Source organism: Lithobates pipiens, unplaced genomic scaffold (assembly GCF_037356315.1).
Source record: "Lithobates pipiens isolate NorthernLeopardFrog02 unplaced genomic scaffold, aLitPip1_a1.2 Scaffold_27, whole genome shotgun sequence".
NCBI lineage: Eukaryota > Metazoa > Chordata > Amphibia > Anura > Ranidae > Lithobates > Lithobates pipiens.
The window spans coordinates 41,045,766-41,070,781 of NW_027507788.1; the positions used below are offsets into that span (position 1 = coordinate 41,045,766).

The window sequence follows — 25,016 nt, forward strand, 5'->3', positions numbered from 1 at the left end:
GTTGCGCGATCATATAACCACACCAAAGAAGAGTAGAAAAGAAGCATTTATGATGAGATTTTTTTTTACCAACCCTATGCAGCATGTGTATAAGTCAGGGAGAATTCTACATTTTAAACCCTGTTTATGCTAGCCTTTCCTACTACTTTAAAATTTAAAACTACTGCAGCCACTATCTTTAAAGACTGATAAGCCTCAATGTATTCATTTTTTTGCTTGGGTTTAGATATACTTTAATGTAATGTAATTTTTTTGTAAGCTGTAGTGTAGGAAAATTTGGCTTGGCTGAAAGCCAGGCCTGGGTTGAATCTGGGTCAGGGTTGAGTGACTCAGGGAGGCTGGGTGACTCAGGAAGCAGTTTCTCTGGTGCCTCCCACTGCCTCTGAAACTTTGGAGAAGCTTTGAGATGTAGCAGGTTTGAGACTAAGAGGAGCTGCTCAGCATATTTTTGAGGTCCTCGAACCACTCCCCAGCAAAAAGGGTCTGGAAGAGGGTAGATATCTCATAAATAGGCATGAGTCATGCCAACAGGGACAGTCAGGTGGGGCATGGAAATGGAGTGCTGAGGAGGCTGTACTATGGCCCTTGAGGGTGCCCCCTAGTCTGGGGGGGTGCCCTTGGGAATGGGGCTTGAGTGCTGGAAGAATTCCCAAGACACACGGAGGAATCTCTTCCTGGAGGCACCGGAGCAAGAAGAGGACAGTGAGAGCAGGTCAGCATATCTGGGAGATCTCCTGGTAAATCAGCCGGATGGGCTGGTGAGTTATCAGTCTGGAAGGACTGTGGAGAAGTTAGCCAGGAGGACTAGTGAAAGGGGCAGATGCAGCCAGATGGGCTGACAGTGCTTGAAGAGGTGGTGCTGGGATCAGCAGCCTCAGGAGTGATTAAGCTGAACACTAAATTATTGCTACACACATAAAAGGGGCCTCGGGTTCCTGCCTATAACGGGCTGTTGCTAAAAATCTGACTGAGTGCTTTTTGTCAGATTCGCAAACAGTGTGCCAGCTGGAGTCCTGGAAGCAAGTGTGCTGGAGGAAGTGAGGAGTGTCTATAGACTAGGGTTACCAGACATCCCCGGTTTCCGGGGACAGTCCCTGGATTGAGGACACTGTCCCCGGACCATGTATGTCCCCAGTTTTGTCCCTGGATTGGATTTGAACATGGGTTGGGGATCCCATTCTACTTGCAACACCTTAGGGGGTGCACTACAGTAATATATAAATAATTAACAAACATATGTTTCCTTACTACCAGTCAGGGACATCACTTTGATACTGCAGTTGTTAAAATCATGCTATATGTTAGTTAAGGGAAGTTCATCATGAAGGCAGATTGTTTCCACAAAGGTCATCTATAATAATTTTATTGGAGTGCCCAGTTTATGACCATTACACAAGGTAGATGATATTATTCTTACCATGGCAGCAACGTCCACTTTGATACCAGCGTATAAGGATATACAGAGCAGTAGCTCCAAGCATTACTGTCAGACTGCTGCCCAACACTACACCAAGAGCATCCACCATGACTGAAAAAGAGAAAACAATGCATGGTTAGATATACACAATTTACCAATCCAGTCTTGACAACGGGCCCAAGAACCAGAAGGGCCCACCATTATACTCAGTGGCATTAAAGCACTTTCTCTACTTCCCCTTCCCTCCCTATGTTTGTATGTTGTGAATTGTCTATCCTTTCCACGTACACACATATACTCCCTGACTTGTATGGTGTAGGTCTTTGGGCTTACCCCGAAAGTCTTGGGGGGAGGGCACTTGGCCTTTTGGTCAGGTTCTCACATTCCCACGGGGTCTATCCCCACCTAGTATTTGGGTAGGCCCTAATTCGGCAGGCCTCCTGAAGAAAGGGGTCCACTTGGTGTCAGCTATGTGGACCACGAGTAATCCAGTCCTTGTCAGGAACCGTGTACCCTGAGGGATCAGGACCAGGGTCCTTTCTCTTCAGAGGAGGACCATATGTACACTCTGAACACTTTTTTATGTACTTCACTTTCGTGTACTCACTTTTTTATGCACCTGGTGTTTAGTTTTGTGTGTTCTCACTGCACCGCGGAACTTTAAAAAAACAAACTTGAATTTCACTCTTGTATTTATGAGATCAAACTCATGGAAGCCCTCATAGCCCAACTAAATAATGCACTTTCTGCTTAAGAATGAGTTTGGAACCCATGGACCCACTTCAAGGCCTCCAGGCTTCCAAGATGTTTTGCAACCATCGTTCCGTCCCCCCCCCCCCCCAGGTTATCCTGTAGCACCTTCTCTTCTATTTCTTACTTATGTTTATCTCTCCTTTCCCACCTTTTCTTTTTCCCTCTTTTTCTTAAATTCTTTGTTATGTTGTTTTCTATAGCATGAGTACAGGTCTTGGACATGTTATCAGAATGGAAACACAGCTTATTGGGCTGTGTGTTGTTACGTTATAACTATAACTTACCTATGTGACCTGATAAACAGATCTTGAGATGATTTCTGCATTACTAGAAGCCAGGTACCTCACCTATGTAGCAAGGTCCCGGGCCTCTTTAAGTCTAATGAGAACCTCCAAAGCCAGGAACAGCTGACATCCTTCTATATATAGTGGGTCACAGGGCATATTGGTGGGTATAATGCAAGATGGATTCATCGACACTTCTTGAATGCAAAGAGAATTATTTTCTCTTGAACAGAACTGCGGGAGAGAGGATTAGGGCCAGGACAATGTTAATTGGCAGACTCAGAGACTTCTACAGGTACAGTAGACAGCCATGCAGGGAAAGGCATCCAGCAAGACACCAAATCTGCATGTGTAGGAGCGCTGTCTCCTATGGCAACAGTCTTGTAACAGTTCCCAACACAATTTGTAACACAAATTGTAACAAACTCTTTTACTTCCTCTACAGTCACTTATTGTAGATTTTCAGCCCACTGAGCTCCCAATCTCTCTCACTAGACTTGCTGGTTCACTGCCACTGAACCCCGTGAGCTCTTCTAATTGTCTTACTTAATATGTTTTTCAAGCGCCACCCACACTACCCTGCTGTGTCCCTGGCTTGGCACTCCAGATACTGCTTAAGCATCACCCCACTGGCTGGGTCCCTGGCTTGGCACCTGCTGAAGTTTCCTGATTCTTCACCATCCCCAGTTGGTGAGAACACTGCTCCGGTACTTGCTTCAACTACTCACTGTGGTCCCTGGTAACAAGGTGGTTGGTCCCTTGTGGCAACAGCTTGCCCTCTACCTCCGACCACAACAGGTTCTCCAGCCGGCTGAACCATCACTTCTGATTGGACTGCAAGCCACAGTCCCAACCCTACGCTGCTCCCTTGCTTCTGGATAGGCCCTTGGACAGCCTAGCAGTTAGACATACCCGGGAAAGGCCCAAACTCTGGCCTAGCAGCCGGGGCAGTTCAACACGTCCACCAAAACAGCCGTCCAGGTGGCCTGATCACCTGACTCCATCCAAATATATAGGTTCTCCCAGCAGGCTAAGGGGCCAAGAAAACCTCTGCCCATTGGCTGAGACACCCCATATACTCCTAATCTGTCCTTGCATCGCCATTATCTTATCTAATGTCACCAGGTACCCGGCCACCCAGCGACAGAAGAGAGAAGTGCAGCAATTTCAGACTTAGGGTGAAATAAATTGATTACTAACAATTGGCCAAGGAAACTTTACCTTGCAGGTAAATTTAGGAGCAACCCTGCCTAAACATCAGGGTGCTCACCTATATTTTTCTAGCCGTGGATGTAGGTGGATGTAGGTGTCTTTTTATGTTATTTGGGTGACAACAGCTTGTCCAGCAGCCCTCCAAAGAACCACAAGTGACCACCAGAACTTGTCGACTAAGGACGCCAATGCAATTTGAAATTGAGTTTGCCAAATTCTTCTTGGATTAAAAAAAATTGAGCCAAACCCAGTTTCTGCCAATTCATTCATCATTGTGTATGAGGAATTACTGTTTATTCTCACTAAGTGTTGCTGTTTTAAGCCTTGCATCTGCCAAGTCATTGAAGAACTCATTGAATTAATCAGATGTAAACCACAGAGCTCCGAGGACATCTAGTGGTAGTTTTAATAAATGTGCATATTGTGTATATATATATATATATATATATATATATATATGTATATATATATGTATATATATATATGTATATATATATATATATATATATATATATATATATATATATATATATATATTAGTAGGCATAAGTATCAAAGTCATCCCCCACATTAGTTCATTCTTATATTAAGAATGATCTTTATTTTCTATAATATGGAAAAGTCTGGCTACTGTAATGGATACTGTAATGGCTACTGAAAGTAGCGTGACATTAAGCATTCAGCAGTTGATTTATAAATTTACGACTTGTTTATGCTTGTGGTTGGGGAAGATAAAAACATGCGGTTGAGAAGCTTTTTACCTCAACCCCCTGGCCTCTTCCTCCTGCCTAGTGCCCCATAGCAAGCTGCAGGGGCCACGCCCCCTGCTCTCTCCCTATTGGCTCACTGGCTGTGATTGATAGTAGCTATTGTCTCAGCCAATGAGCAGAGAGAGACCCAGGACAGCCAAGGCTCTTGTGCACATTGCTGAATCGAGATGGAACTCAGGTAGGTATTGAGGGGGCTGAGGGGGGTGTTGCACACAGAAGGTTTTTAACCTTCATGCAGAAATGCATGAACGTAAAACACCTTCAGCCTTTACAACCACTTTAACCACTTGCCGCCCGCCCTATAGGCAATTGACGGCTGCAAAGTGGTTGCATAATCCTGACCGGACGTCATATGACGTGATCAGGATTATGAGCCGCTGCGCGCCCCCGGGGGCGCGCATCGCAGCGATCGTTGTTGCGGGGTGTCAGTCTGACACCCGGCAACTACGATCTCGGTAAAGAGTCTCCGACGGAGACTCTTTACCACATGATCAGCCGTGTCCAATCACGGCAGATCACAGTGTAAATGGGAAGAGCCGGTGATCGGCTTTCCCTCACTCGCGTCTGTCAGACGCGAGTAGAGGGGGGCCGATCGGCTGCTCCTCTGACAGGGGGGGTCTGTGCTGATCGATTATCAGCACAGCCCCCCCGAGGATGCCCACACTGGACCACCAGGGACGCCACCAGACCACCAGGGAAAAGGAAATCCTCCCTAGACCACCAGGGATGCCAGTCAGCACAATGGGTGCCAATCAGTGCCCATAATGGATGCCAATCAGTGCCCATAATGGGCATCACTGATTGGCATGCATTATTGTTTGGCACTGATTGGCATCCATTACTATAGTATAACACCAATGCCGCCTATGAGTGCCCACCTGTGCCGCCTATGAGTGCCCACCTGTGCCGTCTATCAGCGCCCACCTGTGCTGCCTATCAGTGCCCACCTGTGCCGCCTATCCATGCCCATCTGTGCCGCCCATCCATGCCCATCTGTGCCGCCCATCCATGCCCATCTGTGCCACCCATCCATGCCCATCTGTGCCGCCCATCCATGCCAATCAGTGCCAATTTGTGCCACCTATCAGTGTCCGTCCGTGTCGCCCATCCGTGTCGCCCATCCGTGTCGCCCATCCGTGTCGCCCATCAGTGCCGCCCATCAGTGCGGCCTATCAGTGCCACTTCATTGGTGCCACATTGGTGCCCATCAGTGCCGCCTTATCAGTGCCCATCAGTGTAGCCCGATCAATGCCCATCAGTGAAGGAGAAAACGTACTTATTTACAAAGTTTTGAAACTGAAACAAAAAAAAACATTTTTTTTTTTCAAAATTTTCGGTATTTTTTTATTTGTAGCGCAAAAAATAAAAACCGTAGAGGTGATCAAATACCACCAAAAGAAAGCTCTATTTGTGGGAAAAAATGATAAAAATTTCATTTGGGTACAGTGTAGCATGACCGCGCAATTGTCATTCAAAGTGCGACAGCGCTGAAAGCTCAAAATTGGTCTGGGCAGGAAGGTGTTTAAGTGCCCTGTATTGAAGTGGTTAACTCACAACAGTACCTTCAAATGCTATCAGCCTCCTCCATATCTCCAAACCCTTTTTTTTAAAACAAAGCTGTCAAGATATTCCTAACACAAAGTATAGTCATTGATGGTAATCATGGATGCGTTTGATGCCTGCACTGGTATGGTGACACTGGGACTGGCGTAGCAGCAATCAGGGACCCTGTGGATGGTTACACTGGTCTAGTGACACTAGTACTGATGTAGCAGCGAACAGCATACTGGCTCTGTGACACAGGAGGGGGATCACACAGAGGGGGGGTCACACAGAGAAGGAGAGGCGACACAGAGGAAGGGGGGGTGACACAGAGCAGGAGGGGCGACGCGGAGGAGTGGGGTCACACAGAGGAGGAGGGGTGACACAGGAGAGGGGTGACAGAGCAGATGAGACCTCAGGAGAGTCGGAGACACACATCGTGAGGCAGGACTCCGGGAGCAAGCAGGCGCGATTATCAAATCCACAGTGCAGCCCCGCCCCCCCCTCCTCCTCCACACATGACCAGCACCAGCTCCGCAGGGCCATTCACAGACCCCCATGTCTGCCGCCTGGTCCGCCCCGCACATGGCCCGTTCGGCCAATCGCAGGGCACCCGCTGGCTCAGAGCTCCCCGCTGTGTGATATTGATAGCGGGCAGGGGATCGTGCGCGCAGCTCCTCTAGATGTTGCGGCCGGGGACAGAGATCCGGCTGCCACTGGCCATAGGACCATGGAATGTTTGCCCGGGTTTCCAGCAGGCGGAAACCCGGGCACATGTGTCAAAACCCGGACTGTCCGGGTCAAAACCGGACAGGTGGCAACCCTACTCTGGTGGCACTGGCATGGCCAGCAAGCAGAAAAATGTTCCTGGCTTATGCTGCCTATGGTGACACTGACCTGGTATGGCAGTAATCAGGGCACTGTTGCTGACTAACACTGGCAATGGTGTGGCTAGTGATAGGGGAACATTGTTGTTTGCAAACACTGGCTCTGGTGACACTGGAATCGGTGTAGCTAGCAATCAGGAACCCTGTTGCTGGTTTACACTGGCCTGTTGACACCAGGACTGGTGGGGTGACAATCAGGAACAGTGTTGCTCCCTGCACTGGTCTGGCGACATTGGCATTGGTACGATAGCGATCAGGGGCAATGTCACTGGCTGCACTGATCTGCTGACACTGTGACAGCAATCAGGAACATTATTGTTGGCTTTTATTGGTCTGGTGACACGGGGACTGGTGTAGCTAGTGATCAGGAACACTGTGGCTTGCTGCTGCAAATTTTGGTGTGTTTCGCGTTTCCCTGAAGTTAAAGCGGAGGTCCACCCTAAAGTGGACCTTCCGCTCATTGGAATCCCCCCCCTCCGGCGCCACAATTGGCACCTTTCAGGGGGGAGGGGGGTGCGGGTACCTGTACAGTACAGGTATCTGCACCCACTTCCGGGATAGCTCTCTGCGGAAAGGGGTGTAAATTACGCCCCTTTCTGAAAGTCCCCCGCTGCCTGCTGGGAAACACACAGATCCCAGAGGCAGCGACTCGCGCATGCGCAGTAGGGAACCGGGAAATTAAGCCGAAAGGCTCCACTTCCTGATTCCCATACCCAAGATGGCGGCGGCAGCACCCGAGAGACGATCGAGAGATCGGCTTCGGGTGCCGACATCGCGGGCGTGCTGGACAGGTAAGTGTCACTATTTTAAAAGTCAGCAGCTGCAGTATTTGTAGCTGCTGGCTTTTAAAAAAAAAAAACGCGGACTCCCGGCGGACTCCAGCTTTAAAAAAGTTATGTTAAAAACATTGCCGCCCTACAAGGACTTGAGCAACAATTGACACCTTTCACACTGAATAGCGCTTACTTGTAACAGGGTGTAACGATGTGATCGCTGATTAAAGCTTTGGACCCATTTTGGAGATCTTCGTGTGCTGGTGACATCATTCTCTCTAGTCGTAACAAGACACACCTGATACTTCTGGTCTATATATAGCAATAACTATTACCCATCTAAGGACATAATCAGTGGCTTATGCTCACACGTTCAAAGAAAATTGATAAATACACACGTACAAATTTAAATTTATTACGCAAAAATGTACACACAGCAGGTAAAATAAATACTTATTTTACCCGCTGTATATACATTTTTGTGTAATTAATTTTAATCTTTATGTGTGGATATATTAATTTTCCACTACTGAACACGTCACCATTTTTCTAGGTAAATATATTTCTAAAGGTGCCATTGACATGAAATGGTCACCACATTTCGGTAACAACCCATACATTCAATACATACAAATAAACCAAAACAAATACGTTCTGAAATTAAGTTATATGCGATAAAATGGAATGATACAGGGAAAATGTATTAAACACGCTAACTGAAAATTACTTAACCTCCCTGGCAGTGATCCCGAGTCTGGCTCGGGTTGGGATTTCAGTACCTTAAGCCAGACTCGGGATCGCATCGCTGGATACAGGGAGGACACAGGGAGAAGTTACCTTGTCCCCTGGATCCAGCGATGTCCTCCGCGCTGTGTGATCGAGCTGTCCTCAGCTTGATTCACACAGTGCCCAAGTGCCACCGAGCTCCGTTCCCTGCGACGTTACGACACACAGGAGCGGAGATCGGTGCCAAATTTTAAAAAGTAAAAACACACACAGTACTGTAATCTTACAGATTACAGTACTGTATAAAAAAAAATACACACCCCTTTGTCCCTAGTGGTCTGTCCAGTGCCCTGCATGTAGTTTTATATTATAAATACTGTTTTTTCTGCCTGGAATTTGGAGATTGTCCATAGCAACCGAAAACTGTCCCTTTATGTCAAAAGTGATTTTAGACCAACTAGAAAACAGCGATAATAAATTATAATCACTTGCAGAATTGAGCGATAGCGATTTGGGGGTAAATTCATCATCAAACACTAAATCTAATGACAGCGACAATTCTGCAAATGAGCAAATTTCAGTGTTTTTGGATTTGATTACATTATTGAATAATTTTTATTATTATTTATTATCATTATTTATTATATTATAAACTTTATCATACCCGGGATGTCTGCTAGACTCTGGTTTGAACAGATTTAAGAGAGTTATTCCTAAGAATTGCAGGCCTACAATATAAAACGCCAAATTTCCATGCAAAATAATTGTACCGCTTTCAGCACCTAAAACCAGAACTAATCATACCGCCAGGGAGGTTAATACTTCATACACAAACCTTTGTTGGTAATGACAGCTTCAAGATGCATCCTGTATGGACAAGCTCCAGGCAGGTAGTGTCATGGTTGGGATTCGAGCCAGCGACCCTTCTTACTGCTAGGTGAGAGTGCTACCCACTACACCACTGTGCCGCCCTGCTCTTTGCTTTTACCCATCATGAGATGATTCTTGTGTGACACCTTGGTAATGAGACACCTTTTTATAGGCCATCAGTTGAGACAGAACCAGCTGATATTTATTTGTACTGACAAGGGGCAAATAAATATCAGCTTTCTAATTACTGATAGATTTCAGCTGGTGTCCAAGCCCTTTTGCACCTCACTTTCTTCATGTGTTTTCCCTGTGTCATTCCATTTTATTACACATGACTTAATTTCTGAACTTATTTGTTTCTTTCTTTGATTGGATTGCATGGGTTGTTACAGACATGTGGTGAAAATGTCATGTCAATAGCAACTTTAGAAATATAGTTACGTAGAAAAATGACAATGTGTTCAATACTTATTTTACCCACTATATACAATGTCTCACAAAAGTGAGTACACCCCTCACATCTATGTAAATATTTTATTATATCTTTTCATGTGACAACTGAAGAAATTACACGTTGCTACAATGTAAAGTAGTGAGTGTACAGCTTGTATAACAGTGTAAATTTGATGTCCCCTTTGCTGTCCCCTCAAAATAACTTAAACAGGAGGGCCGGTTTAAAAAAAAAAATTAAAAGTCAGCAGCTGCAAACACTGTAGCTGCTGACTTAATAAACACACTTACTTGTCCAGGGCACCCGCGATGTCGGCCGCCCGAGGCTGACCCGTCCCTCGGCTCTCGGGTCCCGGCGCCACCATTTCAACTAAGGGAAACAGGCAGTGGAGCCTTGCGGCTTCACTGCCCGTTTCCTACTGCGCATGCGCGAGTCACGCAGCGCTTTGTGAATGGGGCGTGCTGTGTTCTGGGACACACAGTTCCCAGAACACAGCGCGACCCATTACCCAGGAGACGCCGCACGGAGGAGGAAGAGGCAGATTAGGATGATGTGCCTAGCAACTGGCATTTCTGGTAAGTTAAAAAAAAAATGTTTTTTCATTTTTTTTTAATGATTTTTTTTTAATTTTTAATGTATTTTTTTTTTCCAGGGTGGCCCTCCACTTTAACACAGCCATTAATGTCTAAACTGCTGGCAACAAAAGTGAGTACACCTCTAAGTAAAAATGTCCAAATTGAACCCAATTAACCATTTTCCCTCCTCTGCATCATGTGACTCATTCGTGTTACAAGGCCTCAGGTGTGAATGGGGAGAAGGTGTGTTAAATTTGGTTTTATCGCTCTCACTCTCTCATACCGGTCATTGGAAGTTCAACATGACACCTCATGGCAAAGAACTCTCTGAGGATCTGAAAAAAAGATTTCTTGCTCTAAATAAAGATGGCCTAGGCCAGTGATGGTGAACCTTGGCACCCCAGATGTTTTTGGAACTACATTTCCCATGATGCTCATGCACTCTGCAGTCTAGATGAGCATCATAGGAAATGTAGTTCCAAAACATCTGGGGTGCCAAGGTTCGCCATCACTGGCCTAGGCTATAAGAAGATCGCCAAGACCCTGAAACTGAGCTGAAGCATGGTGGCCAAGACCATACAGCGGTATAACAGGACAGGTTCCACTCAGAACAGGCCTCGCCGGGGTCCACCAAAGAAGTTGCATTCACATGCTCAGCATCATATCCAGAGGTCGTCATTGGGAAATAGACCTATGAGTGCTGCCAGCATTGCTGCAGAGGTTGAAGCCTGTCAGTGCCCGCTTTGCTCTCGTTCTGCTCACTGGAGTGGCATGCTGGGGAGTGGGTGGAGCCAGCTGTCAATCAGGCAGCTGGGTGGATTTAAACAGAATCTCCTTATTCTTGTTTGGAATTACACTTTAAATATCAGCCTTTATCACTTTAAGCAATATAAACAAGAGCGGACAAGGAATGGTCCTTCTGGTTTATAGAAAGAGACATGTTACCAAAGTGAGGAAGTTTTCACACTATAGGGCACATGCGTTTATCTTTTTTTTTTTCAGTGTTCAGCAACTAAACACTAGTGATGGCCGAACGGTTCGCCCGGCGGTCGTTTCGCGGCGAATTTCCGACTTTCGCCGTCCGCGGGTTCGAACGCCTTTTTCCGTCGTTCGCCCCGGCGGACTTACGTGTTTAATGTATACAAGAACTTTAACCTTTCGTGACACGTTTATCATGTGTTACAGGACAACCAATTGAGACATGACAGCTCATGGACACTTGGACATTCCCCCTAACCTATAAATACACCCGATCCGGTGGCCATTTTACATTCTTTCTTCTGTCACTGTAGGGAAAGGATCCTGTGTGGAGTAGGGACAGAGAAAACGCTAGCTATTTGGTACACAAAAGTTCTTTTCAGGACTGGTATAGGTGTTAGGTCAGCAGCCTGAGTTTCTTTTGTCAGTTTAGATAAAGGGACAGAGCGCTGTATGCTGCTATTTTAGGGACAGCTCAGCCAGATTAGTCTTTCTTCATCATCATCATCATCATCATCATTAGCTGTTACTATCAGGTCCACAAAAGAGCTGTTCCAGCTAATCGTTCCAGCCTACTCTTTTTTGCCAATTTGTATAGGGACAGGCAGGAAGCAGTGTGTCAGGCAGTGAGGATAATTTTAAAGACTTGCTGTTACTATTAGTTCCACAAAGGTTCTTTTCAGGACTGGTATCAGTGGTACGGTAATAGGCTTGTACACGTATAATATTCTTTCTTCCAAATATAGAAAGAATATTATACTTGACTGCTGCCCTTCTGCTGCAGTCTGCTAATCATTCACAACTCACTTGTTCCACAAAAGTTCTTATAAGGACTGGTAACTTGGTCTGTCTAGGGTGCTACGGTACATAGGCTTGGGTGCGGTACAGTCTGCTGTTCTGTAAGGACCGCTATCGGTCCACAATAGATAGGGTTGCCGTGCACTACTGCTGACCGCTGCCCTATACTGCAGCAGTCCTTCAGCGGTATAGGGACTGACGCACAGTCTGCTAAACACTAATACACAACCTGCTTGGTCCACAAAAGTTCTTATAAGGACTGGTAACTTGGTATAGGGTGCTACGGTACATAGGCCTGAGTGCGTTACAGTCTGCTGTTCTGTAAGGACCGCTATCGGTCCACAATACATAGGGTTGACGTGCACTACTGCTGACCGCTGCCCTATACTGCAGCAGTCCTTCAGCGGTATAGGGACTGACGCACAGTCTGCTAAACACTAACACACAACCTGCTTGGTCCACAAAAGTTCTTATAAGGACTGGTAACTTGGTATAGGGTGCTACGGTACATAGGCCTGAGTGCAGTACAGTCTGCTGTTCTGTAAGGACCGCTATCGGTCCACAATACATAGGGTTGCCGTGCACTACTGCTGACCGCTGCCCTATACTGCAGCAGTCCTTCAGCGGTATAGGGACTGACGCACAGTCTGCTAAACACTAACACACAACCTGCTTGGTCCACAAAAGTTCTTATAAGGACTGGTAACTTGGTATAGGGTGCTACGGTACATAGGCCTGAGTGCAGTACAGTCTGCTGTTCTGTAAGGACCGCTATCGGTCCACAATACATAGGGTTGACGTGCACTACTGCTGACCGCTGCCCTATACTGCAGCAGTCCTTCATTGGTATAGGGACTGACGTACAGTCTGCTAATCACTAACACACAACCTGCTTGGTCCACAAAAGTTCTTATAAGGACTGGTAACTTGGTATAGGGTGCTACGGTACATAGGCCTGAGTGCAGTACAGTCTGCTGTTCTGTAAGGACCGCTATCGGTCCACAATACATAGGGTTGACGTGCACTACTGCTGACCGCTGCCCTATACTGCAGCAGTCCTTCATTGGTATAGGGACTGACGTACAGTCTGCTAATCACTAACACACAACCTGCTTGGTCCACAAAAGTTCTTATAAGGACTGGTAACTTGGTATAGGGTGCTACGGTACATAGGCCTGAGTGCAGTACAGTCTGCTGTTCTGTAAGGACCGCTATCGGTCCACAATACATAGGGTTGCCGTGCACTACTGCTGACCGCTGCCCTATACTGCAGCAGTCCTTCATTGGTATAGGGACTGACGTACAGTCTGCTAATCACTAACACACAACCTGCTTGGTCCACAAAAGTTTTTATAAGGACTGGTAACTTGGTATAGGGTGCTACGGTACATAGGCCTGAGTGCAGTACAGTCTGCTGTTCTGTAAGGACCGCTATCGGTCCACAATACATAGGGTTGCCGTGCACTACTGCTGACCGCTGCCCTATACTGCAGCAGTCCTTCATTGGTATAGGGACTGACGTACAGTCTGCTAATCACTAACACACAACCTGCTTGGTCCACAAAAGTTCTTATAAGGACTGGTAACTTGGTATAGGGTGCTACGGTACATAGGCCTGAGTGCGTTACAGTCTGCTGTTCTGTAAGGACCGCTATCGGTCCACAATACATAGGGTTGCCGTGCACTACTGCTGACCGCTGCCCTATACTGCAGCAGTCCTTCATTGGTATAGGGACTGACGTACAGTCTGCTAATCACTAACACACAACCTGCTTGGTCCACAAAAGTTCTTATAAGGACTGGTAACTTGGTATAGGGTGCTACGGTACATAGGCCTGAGTGCGTTACAGTCTGCTGTTCTGTAAGGACCGCTATCGGTCCACAATACATAGGGTTGCCGTGCACTACTGCTGACCGCTGCCCTATACTGCAGCAGTCCTTCATTGGTATAGGGACTGACGTACAGTCTGCTAATCACTAACACACAACCTGCTTGGTCCACAAAAGTTCTTATAAGGACTGGTAACTTGGTATAGGGTGCTACGGTACATAGGCCTGAGTGCGTTACAGTCTGCTGTTCTGTAAGGACCGCTATCGGTCCACAATACATAGGGTTGCCGTGCACTACTGCTGACCGCTGCCCTATACTGCAGCAGTCCTTCATTGGTATAGGGACTGACGTACAGTCTGCTAATCACTAACACACAACCTGCTTGTTCCACAAAAGTTCTTATAAGGACTGGTAACTTGGTATAGGGTGCTACGGTACATAGGCTTGAGTGCGGTACAGTCTGCTGTTCTGTAAGGACCGCTATCGGTCCACAATAGATAGGGTTGACGTGCACCACTGCTGACCGCTGCCCTATACTGCAGCAGTCCTTCAGCGGTATAGGGACTGACGTACAGTCTGCTAAACACTAATACACAACCTGCTTGGTCCACAAAAGTTCTTATAAGGACTGGTAACTTGGTATAGGGTGCTACGGTACATAGGCTTGAGTGCGGTACAGTCTGCTGTTCTGTAAGGACCGCTATAGGTCCACAATAGATAGGGTTGACGTGCACCACTGCTGACCGCTCACCTATACTGCAGCAGTCCTTCAGCGGTATAGGGACTAAGAGTTTTGTCACAGGGTCATTTAAAAAATGACATGCAGAGGAAGAGGCAGGCCCTTCCGCAGGGGTGGTAGGGGTAGGGCAGGAGCAACAGGCTTGAGCCAAAGTGGGAAGTTGCAGAAGGTGCGTTCAATTACTTTAAAGGATGCACCAGACTTGGTTGAGTGGCTCGCTCAGCCTTACTCTTCTGCACCCTCCTCATCCTCTCGATCTGCACCCTCTTCTTCACTCTCTGCTATGTGCACCCCCAAAGACACTACCACCAACAACACGACCACCACCACCACCACCACATACCTTCCGCTTGAGTCACTGGAATTATTTTCCGATCCATATCAAGAGGACATTTCTGATGCGCAGCCACTCTTGGTATTGGATCAGGAAGAGGAGGTAGCAACAAGCGCTACTCAGCAGTCTGACGCCAGTACCCAGATCAGCCCAAGGAGGAGGTTGGTCCCCGGTGTTGCTGCCTACTCCGAGATCTCTACTTATAGCGGTGGGGAAGGTGACGTTGATGATGACGTGTCTAGTGATGTCACGTGGGTGCCCACAAGAGAGGAAGAGGAGGGGAGTTCAGAGGGAGATATGGACCAGCAGATAGGGAGGAGAAGCAGCAATGACTTACATTGCACAGCAGGGACAAAGCAGACTGCAAATGTATCAGGAGCGAGTCATCGACCATGTACGGTCACATCTGGCGCTCCCAGGACACCGGCACATGGCTCCGCAGTGTGGGCTTTTTTTAACGTGTCCGCTGCTGACAATAGCGTTGCCATCTGCAATCTTTGCAGTCAACGCGTTAGTCGCGGTAAGCCCAATACTCACCTAGGGACGACCGCCTTAAGAAGGCACATGAGCAGCCATCACCGAGCCCAGTGGGAGCAACGGAACACACAAAGCCACACTGCAGGCTCTCACCGTCCAGCCTCGTCTTCTACTTCTCCTTCTCCTCTCTCCTCACAATTGTCCTCCACTCCACCTTCCATCACGCCAAGCTCACATTTTTCTGCAAAAAGGCAGGCTTCCGTGGGCCTAATGTTTGAGCGTAAAAAAATGATGACGCCGGATAACCCTCTTGCCCAACGGTTGGCGGCTGGCTTGTCAGAACTCATAGCCCGCCAACTACTGCCATATAAACTGGTGGACTCGGAGGCCTTTCGCAAATTTGTGGCCATTGGAACACCACAATGGAAGGTCCCAGGAAGGAAGTATTTCTCAGAGAAGGGCATCCCAGAGCTATATGGCCATGTTCAGCGGCAAGTGAATGTATCTCTGGCACACAGTGTCGGTGCCAAGATACATCTGACCACAGACACGTGGTCTAGCAAACACGGGCAGGGAAGGTATATCAGTTTTACTGCCCACTGGGTGAACCTTCTGACGGCCGTCAAGCATGTAACCCGTGGCACCCGTGTAGATTTGGTTTTACCGCCACGGATTGCATGCAGGCCTGACTCTTCTTCTCCTCCTCCTACTCCATCCTCCTCCCTCTCCTCCTCAGCTGCCTCCTCCTTTTCCGCTGCTAGCGTCTCTTCCACTGCACCGCCCAAGCTCCCCAGAACCTATTCCACATGCCAGGTGAGACGTTGCCATGCCGTGCTGCGTCTGTTGTGCCTGGAAGCAAAGAGCCACACTGGCCCGGCACTCCTTTCAGCTTTGCGTTCACAGGCAGATGAGTGGCTAACACCGCTCAATTTGACAGTTGGTAAAGTGGTGTGTGACAACGGTGCCAATCTGCTTAGCGCATTGAAACAGGGCAAAATCACGCACGTGCCGTGCATGGCACACGTCTTAAACTTGGTCGTGCAGCGATTCCTTGTCAAATACCCTGGGGTCCAGGACATCTTGCGGCAGGCAAGGAAAATCTCGGCCCATTTCAGAAGATCTTACACGGCCATGGCTCGCCTTGCTGACATTCAGCGGCGACACCATCTGCCGGTCAGACGTCTTATTTGCGATTGCCCGACGCGATGGAACTCAACCTTCTATATGCTTGATAGGCTGCTCCAGCAGAAACGTGCAGTTAACGTCTACCTGTATGAACTCTGCGAAAGAAACGGTTCTGGGGAGCTGGGTTTTTTTTCACCGCGCCAGTGGCTGCTCATGCGCGACACATGCAGACTTCTGCGGCCATTTGAGGAGATCACCAAACTGGTCAGTCGCAGCCATGGCGCCATCAGTGACATGGTACCTTATGCCTTCTTTCTGGAGCGTGCATTGCGTCGTGTCATTGATCAGGCTGTGGAGGAGCAGGAGCGGGAAGATGAGGAAGTCGCAATGCTGGATGAATTCCCAGGGGGGGCTACTCTATCTGAGACAAGTCAACAACAGGAGTCTGATGAGGAGTCAGAGGAGGATGGTGCCGGGGCGGATGAGCAGGAGCAAGAAGAGCATGCTTTAAACCTTTCTGGGATCCCTGTTGTGCGAGGATGGGGAGAGGAGAATGAAGAGGACGACATTATCCTGGATGATGAGCAGGAGCCAGGCCACCACACCGCTTCCACTTTAGTGCAAATGGGGGCCTTCATGCTCCAGTGTTTTAATAGGGACCCCCGTATAAAAAGCATGAGGGTCAAGGACCAGTACTGGGTGGCAACGTACTTAGACCCCCGGTACAAACACAAAATGGCGGAAATGTTACCGCCGTCGCAGAGGGCTGTCAGAATGCAGCACTTCCAGGCCTTGCTTCGAGAAATGCTGCATTCTGCTTTTGCGTGCGCTGGCAGAGGAGCAATTCCCACTCCCAGAGAAGGATTTGCGGGTACCAATCCAACAGCGCCTGCAAGAAGAGGCCGGTTTGAAGATGTGTTGGTGACTTCGGATATGAGGTCATTCTTTCAGCCGACCCATCGACAGGTGTCATCCGGATCCAGCATCAGGGAACGCCTAGACCGTCAGGTGTCCGACTACATTGGGTTAACGGCCGATGTGGACGCTCTGAGGAGTGATGAACCCCTAGACTACTGGGTGGGCAGGCTTGACCTCTGGCCAGAGCTTGCCCAATTTGCAATCGAACTGTTGGCTTGCCCCTCATCCAGTGTCCTGTCCGAAAGGACGTTCAGCGCAGCAGGGGGGATTGTGACCGATAAGCGTACTCGCCTAGCTCACCACAGTGTTAACTACCTCACATTTCTAAAAATGAATGAGGCATGGATCTCGGAGGAATTCAACACATGTGATCAGTAGACCATGTATATGTCTATAAACAATTTTTTGGAATCAAGCACACAGACCTTCTTAATTCATTTGGCTCACTTCCCTGACCCAAAAAAGCACACCGTACTATATGCCCCTACCCTCCTCTTTGAAGAGGTTGAGCGGTGTCATATTTCTACTGGGGCTGCTTATTATGAGGGGTTCCCACCATCCCTGTGCTGTGCTGACTTCCTCCTGGGTGTTCTTATTATGAGGGGCTCCCACCATCCCTGTGCTGTGCTGACTTCCTCCTGGGGGTTCTTATTATGAGGGGATCACACCATCCCTGTGCTGTGCTGACTTCCTCCTGGGGCTGCTTACGGTGCTGCTGTCAGCGCTGTATGTCACGGAGCTGCTGTCAGCGCTGTATGTCACGGAGCTGCTGTCAGCGCTGTATGTCACGGAGCTGCTGTCAGCGCTGTATGTCACGGAGCTGCTGTCAGCGCTGTATGTCACGGAGCTGCTGTCAGCGCTGTATGTCACGGAGCTGCTGTCAGCGCTGTATGTCACGGAGCTGCTGTCAGCGCTGTATGTCACGGTGCTGCTGTCAGCGCTGTATGTCACGGAGCTGCTGTCAGCGCTGTATGTCACGGAGCTGCTGTCAGTGCTGTATGTCACGGAGCTGCTGTCAGCGCTGTATGTCACGGAGCTGCTGTCAGCGCTGTATGTCACGGAGCTGCTGTCAGCGCTGTATGTCACGGTGCTGCTGTCAGCGCTGTATGTCACGGAGCTGCTGTCAGCGCTGTATGTCACGGAGCTGCTGTCAGTGCTGTATGTCACGGAGCTGCTGTCAGCGCTGTATGTCACGGAGCTGCTGTCAGCGCTGTATGTCACGGAGCTGCTGTCAGCGCTGTATGTCACGGTGCTGCTGTCAGCGCTGTATGTCACGGAGCTGCTGTCAGCGCTGTATGTCACGGAGCTGCTGTCAGCGCTGTATGTCACGGAGCTGCTGTCAGCGCTGTATGTCACGGAGCTGCTGTCAGCGCTGTATGTCACGGAGCTGCTGTCAGCGCTGTATGTCACGGTGCTGATGTCAGTGCTCTGTATTACGGTGCTGCTGTCAGTGCTCTGTATCTCCTGCACCCTCTTGTTTGCCTACCCTGGTCCCTGACCTTCCCTCTCCTCCATTGCCTTCATTAGCTCCATAGTCCTGAATTGTCAGAACAATTTCCCAAATAAAAAAAAAATGCTTGTAGTTATCGATCCCAAATTCACCTCATACATGTATTATGCTATTGTCCAGGTGGTGGGACTACGTGCTACCCCCTAATAATTACCCCGTGGCCGCAAATTCGACCTAAAGGTTTGCGAAATTCGCCTCCCATTGAAGTCAATGGAGCCCGCGGCGAACGGTCGTTTTCGCGAACGTTTGTGCCCGTTCGCGTTTCGCGTTCGCGAAACGTCCCGTCGGAAGTTCGTCCATCACTACTAAACACATTGGTATGCACTAAAAATAGAAAATAAAGCGATTTGCTTGTCTTTGTGTTAGGACTGCACAGCCCAACTCTTCTGGTGTGAATGAGCCCTGGGCGGTTAGAAGAACACATTGCCCTTCAATTTATAGACATTGTGGAAAACGTATGATATATTATAAGCCGTGCTCCATACTGCATATGGGACACTGTAATATGTAGTTGAGAAGCTGAGAGTAAAGACATACAGTAATTGTGGATAAATCTGCCTACATTCACCTCTGTGCACGTCATTTAAGTTTTTTTTTTTCTGTAATTATGCTAATTATGCCATTTGTGGCACATTCATTTGATTAACCATAGGACAGCTATTTATTAGTTACAAGGTTCACTCTCTGAGTAAATATTCCAGTTGCCAGAGCTGGTATCTTGTGAATGGCCTACAAATTCTCGAAATGTCTCTGGCTGTATTCCAGTTCTACTGATACTCCTACATCACTCACCTCCCTAAATCTTCCCTCTCGTTTGACCTATTTCCGCTTCCAGATTCACACGTGAGGGTCCAGAATCTGACATAGAATTTTACTGATTCATCACATACCAGACTTGTCATACAGGCCAGGGCGCGCACTTGTGGAACACGTTTCCCTTCCGTCACACATATTCTAACCCAAACATTCTATGGGACGTATCAGCAAAAACACAATGAGGGAGGTAAGAAGATAGGAAACGCAGAACAACATTATCTTATGTACACATAGAAATAAAAGCATTATTTATAAATAATAAAGTGGCTGTAAACGCCCTTTAAAAAAAAAATAACAAACATGATATACTTGTCTGCTCTGTGCAATGGTTTTGCACAGAGTGTCCCCAAGCCACCTGCCGCCTCTCTAGGCTCCTCCTCTTACGATGAGGGCACGCGTCCAGGCTTGATCCTAAGTCGGGTGCGTCTATAGATGCACACAGTGCTGCTTGGTCCCGCCCTCTGCTTCCTTCTCTCATGATATGACTGACAGCAGCAGAAGCCAATGGAGTGAGAGCACGGAGGGGGAGGGGAAAAATTGAAGCCGATTACATACAGGACTTAGGTAAGTGTTAGGGAGGGGTCTGGGGGGCACTGCTATTGTAAGTTTTTCTTTACTTAATACAGATAATGCAATAACATTAAAAAAAATTAACTTTAGCCTTTAGGCTGCCTTCACATTTATGCAATTTGTCATGCAACTTTGGACAGTAAAGTCACATGACAAATCGCGCACCATTCTTTTCAATGGCACATGTTCAATTTAGTGCGACTTAAAGTCGCATCAACTTTGGAAAGGTGCCTGCAATACTTTGGTGTGACTTTGATTCACCCGCATCCAATTCGCATTAGTGTGAACCCAGCCTAAAGCTGGAGGAGAAGAGTTGTCACTCAAAAATATGTGTTAGGACTACAGATAACCTCTTCCTTTCTTCATCTCCATTACATAGGGCAGTGATGGCGAACCTTGGCACCCCAGATGTTTTGGAACTACATTACCCATGATGCTCTTGCACCCTGCAGTGTAGGTGAGCATCATGGGAAATGTAGTTCCAAAACATCTGGGGTGCCAAGGTTAGCCATCACTGCCCTATGTAATGGAGATGAAGAAAGGAAGAGGTTATCTGTAGTCCTAACACATATTTTTGAGTGACAACTCTTCTCCTCCAGCTTTAGGCTGGGTTCACACTAATGCGAATTGGATGCGGGTGAATCAAAGTCACACCAAAGTATTGCAGGCACCTTTCCAAAGTTGATGCGACTTTAAGTCGCACTAAATTGAACATGTGCCATTGAAAAGAATGGTGCGCGATTTGTCATGCGACTTTACTGTCCAAAGTTGCATGACAAATCTGAGTCCACAGAGAGCACTGAGTAGAGTGCAGCAGAGAGCACAGAAAGTTCACTGGATTTCTGTCAGGATCAAAAGTATTTCATCAAACAGATACAGTGGGTATAGAAAAGAATCCCCCCCATTAAAATAATCACATTGGGGGTTATTTACTAAATGCAAATCCACTTTGCACTACAAGTGCAAACTACAAGTGCAAAGTGCACTTGAAATTGCACTGAAAGTGTACTTGGAAGTAAAGTCGCTGTAGATCCGAGGGGGACATACAAGGAAAATAAAAAACAGAATTTTAGCTTGCACATGATTGGATGATAAAATCAGCAGAGCTTCCACTCATTTCAGATCTACCCCTCAGATTTACAGCGACTGCATTTCCAAGTGCAATTTCAAGTGCACTTGTAGTTTGCACTTGCAGTGCAAAGTGGATTTGCCTTTCGTAAATAACCCCTATTGTGTTGTGTTGTGTTGCTTTGCAGCCTGAAATTAAGACAGACACAGTTTTTATTTTATCCAGCTGTATTTACACAGTGCAACTAATAACATCCAAGTGAAAGATATAACATGTCAGAAAAAAATCACAAAAAAAAATCAAAAACAGAATCACTGAGTTGGAAAAAGGATCGTCCCATTATGTCAGTATTTAGCCTTTAGTCTGTTGGCTTATGTCTCTAGTAACTTTGCAATATTTGCCCGCTCTTCTTTGCAGAATTTGATGCTAATTGTTTGTGGACTGCAGTCTTCAAGTCATTCCACAGATTTCAATGGGATTTAAGTCTAGGTTCACATCTATGCAGTTGAGTTTAATGCGTTTTTAAACCCGTGTTTGTGATGCATTATTGCATGCAGTTTTCATGCATTTGGGGTTTTGTGTCTTGTGGGGTAGGGGCAAAGCAACAAAATGTGACTATTTTAAAGAGGGGTGATTTTCTATACCGACTGTAAATTGACAAATGCTTTACTGTATTTAACAAACCAAAAGGGAGCAGATGAAAGAAGCTCATTATTAGAGTTTACAGTTGTGGTTTGAGTGTAGTAAAAAGTTGTTGTTCATACATAGCTCCCAACTGTCCCTGATATGGATCAATGTCCCTCTTTCTCCCTCATTTGTCCCTCATTTTGGTCTGATCTATATAGCTGTATATAAATTTCATCTTTCAAAAAGTGTTTCCCAGTGCTAAACCTTTCATCCAAATTCTAAATTGCTGCATTTGTACATTTTAATAGCCAATATGAGGGAATAGTAGTGGTAAAAAAAAACTTGTGGATTTAATTAACCTTTTTTTGGGAGGTTCATTCTCCTTTAAGGGGGTGTGGCATGGGGCGTGTCCTATGCCTACATACGCTTGCTAGTAGGTGTCCCTCATTCCCATCTCAAAATGTTCAGAGGTATGGTTAATGCGTATTTTTACTATCCCCCCAACCACTCTCTTTTATGTTACAAAGTGAGAAGATGGGGGAGTACACATGCCGCAGCCATTATGCTTTGCATCACAATGTGGCAACAATTATACAGCCCACCAAACACAAGCTAATTATCTGAATAGGCCCAATAAAGCAACCAATCTACATCTAGTGGTGCTGGTTTTTAGGGCCTTCTCCCTGCCTGTTAACTGCCCCCTGAAAAGCCCCTAATGTTACTCTGTTTTTTTTCTTTTTTTATTGTTCCTGTAGATCGATATTCATTTTTAACTATTTAATTTAGAAATGTAGCTGATTGATTGGATGTGTGGTGATGCGGAAAGTTGTTGTTTTTTTTGCCAATTTCTTTCACCCCCTCCCTAATGAACGTGTAAAGGAGTCCATTACACAATGAAACGATGAAATGAAAAAAAAAAGACACAGGAACAGTGACCTATATATAAGTAAAAGCACTTCACTACAAAGTTTAGACAAAAAACACTCCTCTGCCCTTACTTTCCCCCCTGACTACCCTGAAAATTCAGTTATGACTCTTTTGCAGTGCCCTCTGAAGAGTGAACCATGTGTGGATTGCTTTTCAGAGGGCATTTAACAGACAGTGATGAGGCGTTATAATGCCTCCTCACCACCTGATTTAACCATGTAATGCTGCAATACCTTGCAGCAATCACATACGCTGCATGTGGTTGATAAGTTAAAAATGCTGCATGTGTACAGGACTGTCCAGCTGTATTGTTACAATTCTAGTAGGCAGTTGGGGGGGAGGGGGTCAGTAAACCGTGTATCAGACGCCTGTGTTTACTTCTGAAAGAGCCCTTACAGCTTTCTTATAGCCAGGAGGAGGTGTCCTTCAATCGTTTAAAGAACAAAATGAAGCTTCACCAAGGCATTAACAAGTCTTTGGTATAAAAAAAACATAACTCTTTGTATTGAACATACATCATATGGACCTGACAGCGAGGCGTTGTGCACACAGTCTTGATGCAGCCACCAGGATTGTGTGTATATCTGACAAGCAGACTCTTAAGCCCCGTACACACAAGAGGACTTATGTCCGACAGACTTCCGAAGGAGTTCTGCCGGAGTTCTGCCGGAGTTCCGACAGAGTTCTGACGGACTTTTCGACTGAGCGGACTTGGCCACACACAATCACACTAAACTCCGACGGATTCGAACGTGATGACGTACGACTGGACTCGAATAAGGAAGTTCATAGCCAGTAGCCAATAGCTGCCCTAGCGTCGGTTTTAGTCCGTCGGAATAGCATACACACGAGCAAATTTTTCGGAGGGACCGGGTCCGGCGGAGTTCCGTCGGAAAAATTTGAAGCATGTTCCATATTCTAAAGTCCGTCAGACTTTGGCAAATCAAAAGTCCGTTGCAGCCCACACACGATCGAATAGTCTGACGGAATCATTCCGTCGGACTTTGGATGTTCAAAAGTCCGCTCGTGTGTACGCGGCATTACCTGTCAGAACGTAAGTATTCAATACACCTCATTGGCTGTTTGTGCTGCTTCTCCCTCCCCCAGTCTAGATTCTGCCGTGCAGGGACTGTAATGCCGCATACACACGACCGGACTTTCCGGCAGACTAGGTCCGACGGTCTTCCCGACGGACTTTCCAAACGAACGGACTTGGCCACACATGAACGGACTAAATCCATTCGTAAGTCCATTCATTTTGAATGCGATGACGTAAACGGGACTAAACAAGGAAGTTCAATAGCCAGTAGCCAATAGCTTCTCTTGCGTCATATTTGGTCTGTTGGACTAGCACACAGACGAATTGTTTTCCCCATTTTAGTCCGTCGGAATTGAGTCCGTCAGATAGATTTGAAACATGTTCTATTTCTAGGTCCGTCTGATTTTTTTTCCTGAAAAACTATTGGATTAGCCCACACACGATCAGATTGTCCAATGGACTAATCCGTTTGGACCTAGTTTGCCAGAAAGTCCGGTCGTGTGTATAAGAGGTTGATAAGAGGTTGAAACCAGGCACTTCTAAAAATGCATCTGTATATGAATAGAGGGCTTCATTAATTTGTGACTTTCATATCTGCCTGGAGTTCTGCTTTAACAGCTATTCCCTTTTGTCTTCTAGAAGCCCATCTACAGACCAGACTCTACTATCAAGAATATCCAGGACTCAGCGAAGTCCACTTCAAAGCCCCTATAAGTCTATAAACAGAACCTTAGAACTTTTATCTCTTCACAAAAAGACCAGAAATGTGTAGCACTACCCCTACACGAGCCGCTGGATTTTTGGGTCCCCCTTTGCATCCAGGCAACAGGTATTTTCAGCACGTACTGTAGACAGAAACCAGTCTAAAGGCTTTGGTTTTGTAGCGGATGACATTTGGGATCAAATGTCACACGCATGTAAATTTAGTTTTTGCCTCAGAACAATAAAGGTTCTGAGGGGTAATTGTGTAGGTAGGCCTTAACACCAGTCTGGCCAGG

At 46.9% G+C, this 25,016-nt stretch overlaps 1 protein-coding gene across 1 annotated transcript in view; it reads right to left on the reverse strand.

Annotated features, from left to right (window-relative positions):
* SMIM35 (small integral membrane protein 35) overlaps positions 1 to 25,016 on the reverse strand; it is a 75,050-nt gene that overhangs the window by 15,339 nt on the left and 34,695 nt on the right. The window contains exon 2 of the mRNA XM_077456867.1: positions 1,418 to 1,528. Coding sequence (XP_077312993.1) covers positions 1,418 to 1,526 — 109 coding nt within the window. The 5' untranslated portion in view covers positions 1,527 to 1,528. The remainder of the gene's footprint in view (positions 1 to 1,417; positions 1,529 to 25,016) is intronic.